The sequence below is a fragment of the Ctenopharyngodon idella genome, chromosome 16 (genome assembly GCF_019924925.1).
Source record: "Ctenopharyngodon idella isolate HZGC_01 chromosome 16, HZGC01, whole genome shotgun sequence".
NCBI lineage: Eukaryota > Metazoa > Chordata > Actinopteri > Cypriniformes > Xenocyprididae > Ctenopharyngodon > Ctenopharyngodon idella.
This window is the reverse complement of record NC_067235.1, coordinates 19,275,089-19,289,312: the sequence shown is the minus strand read 5'-3', so window position 1 is coordinate 19,289,312 and position 14,224 is coordinate 19,275,089. Positions and strand designations below refer to the sequence as shown.

At 35.3% G+C, this 14,224-nt stretch overlaps 1 protein-coding gene across 2 annotated transcripts; it reads right to left on the bottom strand.

Annotated features, from left to right (window-relative positions):
* Positions 1–44: 44 nt before the first annotated feature.
* On the bottom strand, positions 45–13,905 carry zdhhc3a (zinc finger DHHC-type palmitoyltransferase 3a). 2 transcript variants are annotated; one of them, XM_051866802.1, is made up of 7 exons: positions 13,667–13,905; positions 12,004–12,323; positions 10,746–10,870; positions 9,525–9,621; positions 9,166–9,247; positions 7,239–7,369; positions 45–1,755 (listed from the first exon to the last, which is right to left on the bottom strand). In XM_051866802.1, exons 2-7 carry the CDS (start codon positions 12,301–12,303, stop codon positions 1,540–1,542), a joined length of 951 nt encoding a protein of 316 aa, XP_051722762.1. In that variant the 5' UTR covers positions 12,304–12,323; positions 13,667–13,905; the 3' UTR covers positions 45–1,539. The 2 variants fall into 2 exon arrangements, with proteins under 2 accessions (XP_051722762.1, XP_051722763.1); XM_051866803.1 differs by lacking the exon at positions 45–1,755 and adding an exon at positions 4,766–5,204.
* Between the last annotated feature and the right edge of the window lie 319 nt (positions 13,906–14,224).

Below are 14,224 nucleotides of genomic sequence, written 5' to 3'. Positions count from 1 at the left end.
TCAGGTAATTTAAAAAATCCAAAACATAAACAAAAAGCCTGTAATGGAATTTTTTTATTTTTTTATTTTTAAAAGATTGTAAATACAATGGAAAAAAGATATGACATGGAACAACAATAAAAATAGGTAATATATCAATCAGATCCTGGGATGGTAAATCTTACACGTGTTTTTACTAATTATGGAAAAGTCTCAACAGGTCTACATATGAGCACCATAAATTTACATTATCAAATAACGCACCGGAATTTGCATAGTCATGAGTGCCTTTCAATGCCAGGCCATTTTAAAAGTGTTGTAGTACATTAAGGCAACATTTCAGAGATTATATATATTTTTTAACTGATGATACATCTTAAAGGTCCTAGAGGAAAAAGTTTTCTTGCAGTTACTTAATAAAATATTTTTAAAACTAAAACTATAAACTCCTGGGCAAAAAATGGTTCAAGCCAAAAGTGGCAAAATATTTATTGGTCGTTTAACGGCCTTAACCATTTTATTCACAAATCACTGGTCAGGAAATTAGCAAGAATTGCACAAATGCTGTAGATAAAGTAACTTAGCACAGAATAGCCTTTCCCAAATTGTAGATAGCTTTTTAAAAGAAGAAGAGTCAGTGTTGTTCCACTCAATGATAATGGCTTCAGACAGTTCATGAGTAGTTGAAAAATGTCTCCCTGTTTGTTTGAGTTTAATGTGAGACTAAATATTCACTATATGGTTCAAATCTGGACTTTGAGCAGGCCAATATATGAGCCTGATGGACTTGTTCTCAGGCCACGTATTGGTTGTCTTTCCAATTTGGGCAAAAATAACATCTGATCATTCCTCTTTAGATAACAACTTTCAATTTGTGGAAGCAAGCCATTCTGTAATATTCTCCTGTACTCTAAAGCATTAAATGACTTTTCACAGTGAAGTAGCTCACCAGTACCAGCAGCTAACAATGACACCTCTTCCTCCATGCTTCACTGTGGTAGAGATGCATTTATTATTAGATTTCTCAGCAGATTTATGAAGACACCGCTCTGGAGCATCACCACACAACTCGGGTTTCATTGTGATTCATCACTCCACACACAACTTCCCATATTCTGCCAAAAACTTCATTCTGTCTTTGATGTTTTTCTGAGACAGCATTGACTTTTTAAGTAGTTAATTTGCTTAAATTTCGCCAATTTCCAGACCAATAATTTGTGGTTAAAACAATCGAAAGCTTAGTATTTAGCCATTTTGGACTTGGCCCATTTTTTTTTTTTTGCCCAGGTGTGTAAACATCACTGCTCCAGGAACAGCTTGTATAACGAGCTCCTGACAAAGTCTCGTCTCTATGCATGACACAAGGTTCTCTTTAGAATAGTGAGATGTATTTTTGGTTGTAAATACTGTTTCAAGGCACTTTGGTACAGTACAAAAATGCTGTTTCCATAGGTTAAAAAACAATCCAAATTCAAATATTCACAGTATTCTCTTTGCCAGTCCAAGGCAGGAAATGTGCCATTTCAGTCACCAGGATTTAAGCAGCAAACACCTTGTCATCTAATAAGGCTCCAGAGGAATTTCAATCACATCCTCCTCAATGATCTCACCCTGTGGGAACATGGGAACAGGATCCGAAGCATCTTTCTGGCACGAGAGATCTGTGAAAGGGTTCAACCAGGCCACAGAAAAAGGACCTCCGAATGCCGACTTCATAGCTTCCCAGGATGTAGTCTTCTCCCATGTAGGGTCTTCACGCTTTAACTTTTCAATGCCCTGCATAAAGAAAAACAACACATCTGTGACTCTCAAAAGAGATATGAAATAATATAATCCATATATGGAAAACAACATCCATATTGCCAAAAAAACTTACATTCCATTGAATGAACTGAAAAGAAAGCAAATGGTTACCATGGTTAAAAAAAAAAAAAAAAAAAAAAAGGGGCATGGGAAGTGAATTATTTTACTCATGCACCTGCGTGCTGCTGGTGTTTAATCTTTAATGAGAGAGAACCTGACTGGAAGAAATGGTTCGACTGTCACTTTATGGAACAAATTAAAACACATGAAGCATGCAGCATGCCTTCACATTCCAAAGGTGATATCTAAAGAAAAAGAAAGACAGACCATTTTAAAAAGCATGCGATCAGGCAAACGGCACATTGAATGTGTTTGAACGGCCTTTATATCGGTAGCAATCAAAGCTTACCTCCATCACACCAATCAAACAGGGACATCAGCCTAATTTAATACTAAATATAATTAGTTGCTTTTAGATTCATTTTAATACCCAAAACCATGAAGGCTGGATATTTCTGAGCAAGGGAACCATTCATAAGACAACACAAAAGAATAGAAAAAATATACAAGGACTGTTTGGGGAAACTAGGTTAGTGTCAAAGACAGAGAGGAAATGGACAGGAAAATACAGATCAAGCAATTTTGAAAACATTTGAACTTTTTGACAGATTTTGCAATGCGTTTCAGCTGCTGAATTTCCTGTAATCCAATTTTAAATTTTCCAGAAGCAAAGACGGTTTTGCGTGTTGCTGTGCATTTAGGAAATCCAATGTCAGACACTTTAGAAGTGATGTGTTGTTATATAAAGCACTAATGACCAAGTGTTTCAGGTTTTTAATTCACCATTTGACAAAGAAGAACAGAATGATTGTCTTTTTCATACACACTTAAAGCACATATCATCTGTTCATCATAACAAAAATGTATATTAATAAAATGTAAAATATATGCAATTAACCAAAACAATGGCAACAATGGTGAATCAGTGAAGTTGTCGAAAACACATTTTATCTGACATGTAATATTCAGATATTTAGATTTTTTTTATATATATACTGTTTATAAACGTAGTTTATCTTACGGTCAAATTCCTACAATTTCTTAAGCCTTTCTTATACAGTTCTGCAAACCAGGTTTATGGAAACATACCAAGTAAATTAGCTATTTATTTCTGTAATGGAGTACCGTAAGAGCTGCTATGTATAACAGCAAAAGTACTTCTGATATCTCAAAGAACATTCTGTACATTTATAAAATAATTATTTCAATGGAATTATTTATGCTTTAGAGGTGTAAAAATGATCTGACAATGCACTGAGTGTGGAATTTAAAGGGATAGTTCACCCAAAAATGATCATTTACTGCCCCTCAAGTTGTTTCAAACCTATATGCATATCTTTGTTCTGCTGAAGACAAAGGAAGACATTTGGAAGAATGTCAGTAAGCAAACAGATCTCGCCCCCCATTGACTACATAGTTGGAAAAAAATACTATGGTAGTCAATGGGGGGGGGCGAGATCTGCTTGGTTACAAACATTCTTCCAATATCTTCCTTGGTGTACAGCAGAACAAAGATATGTATATAGGTTTGGACACAACTTGAGGGGCAGTAAATTATCATTTTTGGGTGAACTATCCCTTTAATATTTAATAATATCCAATCTACATGTTAAATTCTGTTATACAATACTTGTGAATGCAAAAACTGGTAGATCACTTTGTTAATATTCAACTACAGTATGAACAGTCCTTTTAGTTACATTTCTGTTTATTACCATTTTCAAAGTTATTCTAAACAAAAGTTATCAAACCAGATTGTGATCAAATGTCACGACCGCATCATTTAGTATAGAATCATTTAGAATCCAAGCTTTGTCAGAACAAATATTTACACCCCTATTAAACTTCCTATAATATTTTATACTATTTTGTATACAGCCAAAGTCAATAACCCATGGTAAAGGGATAGTTCACCTAAAAATTAAAATCTCATGTCGTTTCATCCAAAGCCAAAAGACTTTAGTTCATCTTTGAAACACAAATGAAGATATTTTTAATGAAATCTGAGAGATTTCTGTCCCGCCATTGAAAGTCTATTCACTCAAATCTCTGACAGTTCAAAGCATTCATAAAGAGATAGTAAAATAAAAAATAACCGTGTCTCTTCAGAAGACTCAGATTAAACCGCTCGATTCATATGGATTTCTTTTACGATCTCTTTATGAACGTTTTGATGCATCAGCATTTTAGGTCAATAGACTTTCATTGGAGGGACAGAAATCTCAGATTTCATCAAAAATATCTTCATTTGTGTTCTGAAGGTGAACGAAAGATTTATGGGTTTGGAATGACATGAGGACGAGTAATTGATGACAATTTTCATTTTTGTGTGAACTACCGCTTTAAGGCCTTTTCACACCAAGGACCATAACAATAATTATATTGGCATCCACACCAACAAATGATAGTTCTCTGTTTATCATAAGGGCGCACCGCAATTATGTCATCTACCGCTTGAAACGCTCAAGCTCCTTAAAGTCGTGTGGATTCCGATTGGCTGTCACTGTTATCATTTATCACCTTGAAAAAATTTTTTTTTTTGAAAGTGATTCTAACAATATTGTTCCTATGTGTCATTATCCTTATACAGTAACTGTGGTGTGGACTTCCCTACTCATTACAACGATTATTAAAACTTTATAGTTACAGATATCATTATGGTTATCATCCTTGGTGTAAACGGCCCTTTAAAAAAATTTTGTATCTGTAAGAAAAATAATCCTTTTTAGTGAATGGTTGTCAGTGCTCTTATGCTGTAAACCAGGAAAGAACAGGGGTTTTATATTGTAGATAGGTATAAATAATTAAAAAGGGTGTTTGAAGGTATTTCAGAAAGTAGGTTATCATTTTGGACAGTCCAGCAAGATTCTGAAGAGATTACAATAGTGATTATATTAGCATAAATTGGCTTCTATTATCTGCGCATCATTCATCTTTATTTCTGTGTAGCTAGGCAGAGATGCTTGAGATTTTGACATGATGAAGCTTCCACTTTCTGTTTTTAATTCAAATAAATAGAGGCAAGGATAATTGGATATGCAATAATTTGTTCCCTGAAAAAAAAGAAAAAAAAAAGAAGATGAAGGTGATTTAGTGTCACTGGTAAATGCTCCGCTCAAGTCGGGATTACAAACAAATTAAAAGACGCTGTTTATAAGGGCAGTCCAAGTGCACTCGAGTCTCTAGCTTAAAGCTTCCTGAGCTCAGACCACATACTGGTAGGGGTCAGCTTTCCCGTGGTCAGGTGTGGAAAACGGGCTAAACCATGCTATCGAGAAGGGGTGTCCGAATACCGCCTTCATGTTCATCCATTTTGTTTTTTTAGCCCATCTTCTCTCTTCCTTTTTCAACTGCTCTATGCCCTAAAAACAAGAGATAACCGAGACTTCAGAGTGTGTGAATATTAGGAAAAGAACAACTGACCCATTCCATAAAACAGAACTTTAACCATATTTTCCTCTTAGAGGAGTTAATTTAGTGATTTTCATAGTGAAAAATCATGCCATTAAGTTTATGTTCAGAATAAAATACTAGCATACTGCTTCAGTGCAGTATACTGTACACTGCCCACTTATTTTATAAAAAGATTGTGAAAAAATGCATTATGTAATGGTATGTATTTCAAACATACCATTACATAAAGTAGTATGCTACAATTACATTTTATTTCTAAAATGTAACATTTCTAATCCAATTTTATGTAAAATGCCTTAAAGAGATAGTTCACCCAAAAATGAAAATTCTGTCATCATTTATTCACCCTCAAGTAGTTCCAAACATGAATGAATATCTTTGTTCTGCTGAACACAAAGAAAGATATTTTGAAGAATGTCGGTAACCAAACAGTTGATGGGCCCCAAAGACTTCCATAGTATTTATTTATTTATTTATTTTTTTTCATACTATGGAAGTCAATATCTTCTTTTGTGTTCAAGAGAACAAAGAAATTCATACAGGTTTGGAACAACTTGAGGGTGAGTAAATGATTAAAATGTTCATTTTTGGGTGAACTATCCCTTTAACTCTCAATATTCCAAACAAAAAAGGATTCAAGAAGGCTAAGAAGGTTAAAAAGTACATCTGACATTACTTCAGGTTTATTCGCCACACTAGGAAAATAGGTAAAACTGAGTGCATTGCGTTTTGGTATGATGGGTCACATCCAATATTCATCTTTTTGGAAATATTTTATCAATTTTTTTTTCTAAAACTACAATTATTTTAGTTCATTCATCAGTCTGGAAAAGGAAGGTCAAGTTGAACGAATTGCATTGTTGGAAATTTGCTTACTGCACACAATATACACTACCATTCAAAATTTTAGGGTCGGTTTGATATTGTAATGTTTTTTTATGTTTTTTTTTTTTTTTTTTTTTGTAATGTTGTTTAATCAAAAATACAGAAAAATCAGTTATACTGTGAATATATTAATATATATTAAAGATTTAATTTATTCCTGTGATGCAAAGCTGAATTTTCAGCATCATTACTGTCACATGATCCTTCAGAAATCATTCTAATATGCTGATTTGCTGCTCAAGACACATTTCTTATTATTATCAATATTGAAAACAGCTGTGCTGCTTAATATTTTTATTTTCTTAATATTTAAGATTCTTTTTCATCTTGATCATTTTCAAGACCATTTTGTAATGTTTTTAAAAACAGAAGTCTCATGATGGCATTTATTTGAGTAAAAACAGTAAAAGTAATATTGTGAAATATTGTAATTAATTAGTCTTTACTGTCACTTTTGACCAATTTAATGCACCCTTGCTGAATAAAAGCATTAAAAAAAATTGAACGGTAGAGTATATACTGCAGAAATAGTACACTACAAGTAGTATGATAGTATGCTATTCTGAGCAGATGCTACACACCTGCAATTATCAAAGGCATCTAGTGGATACAGAACATCAACACACACCACTGTAGTCCATCAAAGAGAATCTGATGGCATTGTCAAATATCATCCTCCTCAGAATAAGATTTAAAGGATATTGTTGCATCTTTACAACAGGAATATGTCTGTATTGTGTTTTCCAGGTCAGTTGTTAGAAGTTCACAAGAACATGTGTTATTGCCCAAAGCACTGGATCACTTGGACTCATATGTGAAATGCCAATATGGTGTGTCATCATGTACAGCATATTTTAATAATAACTAAAAAGGAACAGTATGTGCCAAATAACCAGCGTGGATATATGTAAGAGTATTACTATTCAATACACAATGACCTAGTTATACTTGTTGTATACAAGTCACATTTCACTTCAAGCATAGTAGCATTTTAGGTAAAACTGTCCACACATTAACCTAAAAATAACAGTGCATATCAGGCCACAAGCACTACCTCCACCACATACGCCCACTGCCGAAAGGAAACGATCTCTTACCGTCTCATCTGTGCAGATGGAATGGACTTGGGTGCCAAACATCACAGAGGTAAAGATGAGGAAGAGGAGGCCCTCAAAGCACAAGAGGATGAGAAGGATGACAGTGGCTGGAGGGGAGAAGGAACTGCACTCTGGGGTCAAGCGGGGAGAGGGAACACACACATACACATGGCCTTAACACAAGTTATCCAATATACTAACACAACTACTGTATAAAATATTTGTAACCAGAAGGAAAAAAAAGGGTTTATGGGAATGAATATCTGGCAACACATATATATTTGCATGTACAAACTAGGACAAAACACGGTTGGAAAGCATCTAAACACATCTGAACATGGGTTAAGAGCTTTTAGCCAAGCTTGGTTAGCAATATACCAGTGACCTGTTTGAAAACACCATTGATTACACTATTTTCACTGTTTGGCGTATATATATATATATATATATATATATATATATATACACACACAGTTTGGGGTCAGTTTTTGGTGATCTCTTATGATCATCAAGACTGCATTTATTTGAACAGAAATAATGTAAAAACAGTAATATTGTGAAATATTATTACAATTTTAAATAAGTGCTTTCTATTTTAATATATTTTAAAATGCAATTTATGTAATGGAAAAGCTGAATTTTCAGCATCATTACTGCAGTCTCCAGTTTCACATGATCCTTCGGAAATCATTCTAATATGAAACAGTTGAAAACAGTGCTGCCTAATATTTTTGCGGAAACTGTGATACATTTTTTTTAGGATTCTTTGATGAATAGAAAGTTCAAAAGAACAGCATTTATTTGAAATGGATTTTTTTTTTTTTTTGCAACAGTATAAAAGTCTTTTGATCAATTTGATCATTTTAATGAATCCTTGATGAATAAAAGTATTACTAAAAATCTTACTGACCCAAATAATTTAAATGGTTGTGATGATGAAAATCATTTGAACATTCTAAAAAAACTCCCAATAATGCTGAGTATATTCACCAGCACACTCAACATTAAACATAGGTTAAAATGCATTCCTGAGAGGAAACAAAAAAATTAATAATGCAATTTTGAATTAAAATTTCATATAAAAGTGTCACTGGAGCTGTGGTAAGGAGGCTAGCACACATCCTCCAACACATTGAGTCGTGGTGCTCATCTGTGCAATCTGAGTTTGAATCTTACATTTACTTATATCACTTCCCCATTTTCATTACCTGTCCTTTGACCACCTGTAGTACCAATAAAAGTGGCGTTATATTATATTTGCAGAATATAGTTTGTCCGTCATAAAAAGAGGCATAGCAGCAATTTTCTGTTCTCACACCAAAGGATCAACTTCCCCAAGCACACAGACTATATCTACTTTTATGATGCTTTTGCATCCTTTTTGGAAATTAAAAGAGTTATTTACACTGTAAGTGAATGAAAAAAAAAAAAATGACCAGTATATTAATCACAAAAAACACTTCTAGAATGAGGGTGATTAAATGACAGAATTTTCATTTTTGGGTGTACTGTGGGATAGTTCACCCAAAAAATGAAAATTCTGTCATCATTTACTCACCCTTAAGTTGTTCAAAATCTGTATAATATTCAATTTTTGTTGAACACAAAGGAAGACATTTTGAAGAATGTGTTAAACTGAACAGTTTTGGGGCACCATTGACTTCCATAGTAGTTTTTTTCCTACTATGGAGGTCAATGGTGCCCCAAAGTGGCCTTGTTACAAACTTTCTTCAAAATATCTTCCTTTGTGTTCAACAGAACAAAGGAATTTATACAGATTTGGAACAACTGGATTTGCAAAGTTTGGACTTCTTTTTCCCAGTAGACAACATTCCAAATTGCATGCTTGCCATCTGACCCTGTCATCTAGAGGTCACTGGGGTCAAGTTATCTGTCTTGCTAACAATAACCTGCTTTTCTCACTTACTTGTCCAGTCATCTTCAAAGCAGTAGAGAAAATGAAAGACCACCATGACCAAGGTATGCAGAGAGATCAGGCAAATGTACATCTGAAAAACACATCAGCATCAGCATTAGATGTTTGTTAGTGATGGTTTCAAATAATCTGAATGGAATATGAAAGAAAATATACAATTAAATCCCTAGTGAAATCATTAAAATCAATTTAATATTATTAAGACTTCAAAATTCAGAGGGGAGTAATTAAAGTCTTATATCAAGACTACCTTTGTAACCCTTGTAAAATGCTTGCAACCTGTGGCTAAAACAACTGTGTTTGTGGTATTTTTAGAAGTGTGCAGGATGAGACTTTTTTTTAGTACTTACTGTGAAAAGCACAAAGTACTTCTGGTTATTTTCCCCGACACAATTGTTTACCCAAGGGCAATGATGATCCATCTTACGTATACAGCGCTTACAAACACTAAAATGAGTTTGAAAAGAAGGTTGGAGAAAGAAAAGAGATGAAAAAGTCACTTTAACACTGTGAAACAACTGAAAGATTGTTTGTAACTGAAACAGTGCTTTGAACTGAAGATAGAGCTTTTAAAAATATTAAGCTTCATATATGTAAATATACACCAACTCAAAACATGCCTATGCTGTACGAAATGTGCAAATGATTAAAAGATGGATGGATATAAAGCATCTAAAAAACCAAGCAGGTCTCGTCTCGACTGACATTCTTCCAAATATCTAATAAAAGAAATTTATATAGGTTTGGGACTACTTGAGGGTGAGGAAATGATGACCAATTTTTCATTTTTGGGTGACCTATCCCCTTTAATGCAGAAAACAACAACAACAAAAAAAAAAAACTTGCAGATTAATATGACCATGATGTATAGTGCTGCTGCCGTTATGCATATATGGGTGTGTTCACACTTGTAGTTCAGTTCCCTTGGTTCTTTTGGTCTGAACCAAAAAAAATGATACATTTAGTCCTGGTTCACTTAGCATTCACACTGTCATTTTTAACACCTAACCTAAAGACTCAAAACAAACAAACAAAAAAGGCTTTTATGACGTATATTTTGCGACGGAACTTGTCAAACATCCAAAACAATGCTGTGTGCTGGGCTAAATGTGTGCATATGATGGTATATGATGGAGCTGACAACTCATGGAAAGCTTATTAAATGTGTAAAGGAGTCAAAACAGCAGCAGGAATCCCTCTGTCACACACACAAGCGAAGATCTGCTGCGAGGAGATGCGGTTCTGATCCTGTACCGAACTGTGATGAGCAACATCACAACTATGATGAGAAAAAAGCTTGAGCATTCTGTCCATTTTAGTGTCGAATCTTGTGACATCATGTTCTGTCTTTGGTTCGTTTACGTCTATGGTCGAACCATAGACTGAGACCACTTTCAAATCTTGTGGGGTTCAACTGAAATATGTACGCAACATTTGTTTGGTGCACAGCAGGGTTCGGATGGCAGCGTTCACACTCGCACTAACAGAGCAATCGTACCAGAGTTTGTTTTAATTAAACCAAACCTGCCAAGTGTGAACACACCCTATGTCTCCATATGTTCCTCTCTCACCTGCAGTGGTGAGCTCTATCCGGTTTAATGCTGCAGCACTTGGGACATTTGTAAACCACCTGGCCTGGCTTCAGCTGCAAGCTCTCGATGTACTCCTTAGTGGCGTTGCCCTTTGGCACGGCTCCCTAAGAAAGCATCAGGCAACTTCAGCAACATTTTAATAGTGGTATGGAAAGCATTTATGACACCATGCTGAAGATTTAGGGGAGACTGGGGGCAGATATCAAACACTAAATCACTTAAATTGCAAACATGTGATGACATTTATGCCCATTATTTTTATTCTGCTGTGTAAAGTTTTGATACCTACTGAATTCAAATGAATGTCTATTTTATATCTAGGCTTGTTCTGTTGGTTAAATGGCCCCTATTATGCTCATTTACAGGTTCATAATTTTGTTTACAGGGTCTACGTTAAAAAAAAAAACAAAAAAAACAAAAAAAAACAAACAAACAGTATTTTTCTTGTAATTTACATTGTTGCAGCACCTGTTTTCACCCTCTGTCTGAATGCTCAGTTTTAGTTTCAGTTTCTTTAAAACCCGCTTTGAAAAGCGTAAAATGCTGTGATTGGTCAGCCGTCCCCAGTCTGTTGTGATTGGTCTACCGCTTAGAGCGTGTGACGGAAATGTAACGCCCCTAACCAAAATATTAACATATAATGAAACAACATAATATTAATAATTAACATTTTCATTAATATTAAGCTGTTAATAATAATAATAATAATAAAAGTAAATAATATATACATATAAATGTTAATTATACAAGTAATAATTATAAGTATATATAATATATAGATATAGTGGTAACACTTTACAATAAGGTTCATTAGTTAATTACATTAGTTAACATGAAGTAATAATGAACTGCACTTCTACAGCATTTATTAATCTTTGTTTACGTTAATTTCAACATTTACTAATACATTATTAAAATCTTGGTAACATTAGTTAATGCACTGTGAACTAACATGAGCAAACAATGAACAGCTGTATTTTCATTAAATAACGTTAAAGAAGATTAGCAAATACAGTAACAAATGTGTTGCTCATGGTTAGTTCGTGTTAGTTAATACATTAACTAATGTTTAACTAATGAACCTTATTGTAAAGTGTTTCCGATATAGTAAGTTAATATCATTTATAAGAGTTATAATTCCCCCTATATACTGTATAAAATCCCCTCACAATGGGGATTTTGTCTCCCCTACCCAGCAGGCACCATGAAAGCATTTATTACTGTAGGTACAACCCACCGGGTCTGTGCACATGGCTCTGAAATGAGACGCCAAGGCAAGGAAGGCCAGGCTGTTGAACAGGGTGCCGTTCACCAGGCTGTAGGCGAGGTTCTTCGATGGAATCAGCATGACGAACAACACGACAAACTCAGCAAAGAAGACAAGAAACCAGGTGATGATCGCACAAACGATGCCGCAGGCATCTCTGATGAACCACATGTTGTTTTGTCGCTCATGACAGGGAGGAAGACACTGTGCGGGCTGCAGGCCGCCAGCCTGCCTCTCGACGTCCCTGAAGCGCGGCACTGGACTTCTCATCCTACCACAGAGATGCCATCCTGTCGGGGATGATGGAAAAAGAGTCAAAGATGAATAAAACAGCCTAATTTCATCGCAAAAGTTAGTGCACAATCTATTTTTAGTTCACAAAACCAAACGTTAAGCAGAAGTATAGATGTGTTAGGACAGCAAGAGGAATTAAAATGATTAAAGTAAGCTAAAACAAACATCAAAAAGATATTATGGCCCAGTTTCACAGACAGGGCTTAGCCTAAGTCAGGATTAGGCCTTAGATCAATTAGAGTATTTAAGTAGCTCTTATGAACATTTACTAGAAAAAAATATTACTGGAGTGCATCTTGAGACAAAACAATGGCACTGACATATTTTAAGATATATCAGTACAAATTGCTTTCAGTTAAAACGGCTCAAACCTGCATTTTAGTCTAGGTCTAGCTTAAAGTGATAGTTCACCCAAAAATGAAAATTCTGTTGTCATTTACTCCCCCTCAAGTTGTTCCAAACCTGTATAAATTTCTTTGTTCTGCTGAACACAAAGGAAGATATTTGGAAGAATGTTTGTAACCAAGCAGATCTCACCCCTCATTGACTGCCATAGTAGGGGGAAAATACTATGGTAGTCAATGGGGGGCGAGATCTGTTTGGTTACAAACATTCTTCAAAATATCTTCCTTTATGTACAGCAGAACAAAGAAATTTATACAGGTTTGGAACAACTTGAGGGGGAGTAAACGATGGCAGAATTTTCATTTTTGCCTTGTCTGTGAAACCTAGGGTATATGCCTTCAGCTTTGATAATTGGGGGACTTGGAGAAGCTTGAGATCCACTGGTTTAGGAGACAGGGAAGGTCATATTTAGTGGACACAGCAATATGGGAGCTGCAGTCTGACAGATACAGTCACTTGAGCAGAAACAACAATGTCAGTAGAGGACACACTGTAGTTCCAGTCTTTTTCTCTCTTATGGCCCACAAATCAATACATACAACTTTTATGCCTACTGATGACATTCCTATCTACTTGGGTCCACAATGAGACAGTCAAGCATTGTTCAAGAGTGCCAGTTATTTAGCATGATCACTATGCGTTTCAAAATAAACCTCACCAAACAGCCCAAAATCTGGTCTGACAAGCCAAAGCAGCAGAAACAGGACAGAGTAACACAATGGCGTAAATTACGCACTGACTGTGCCAACTGCCAAGACATCAGCAATAACACATACAGCATCCAAAAGCACTGTTTATCATATAATTACATCTCATGAAATAGAAAGTACGTAACATGACAGTTAATAATAACACGATATTGATTGAATAACACTGAATTCAATAAGCCAACTGTGTGTAGAAACCTGCGCTACCTGGCCATGGCGATACTTACATATTTGGCGACATTGGTGCTCCTCGCGTTTGTTCGCCCAACCAAGGCCGAGAAGATCCAATAATGCATGGATCACACTAACAGTGGAACATGTTCCAGTTTAGTTTTAACTAAAAAAATGTGGTTTACCCGATTAATGCACGGAAGCTGGTGAAATGGTGCATTTTTGTGTGGTGCCAGCTCCTCCCTTCACTGGAGAAACTGATAGCCACACCTCCCTTTCACTGAAGGCGCAACTGGATCACGATCCGAAATGGAAACCACTTCCAGAAAATGAACCATTGGACTGCTAGGCGTTGCTTAGGAGACTGAAACTTGAGTTCTTTTATTAGGGGGCGCTTGGAGGCTCTGAAAGCCCAATGTCCCATTGACCCGCATTCAAATCTCTGGTTGTTTTTATACTATTGGATATATTTTGTACTAATACAATTATAATCCTTTAAAACTGTTACTTCATAAAAAACCGAATCAGATACACAAATGCATATCACCGCGATAACGTCTTGTAAAAAGACTTTTAATGTAGCACTTATAGTGACCACAAACGACTGTGAATGG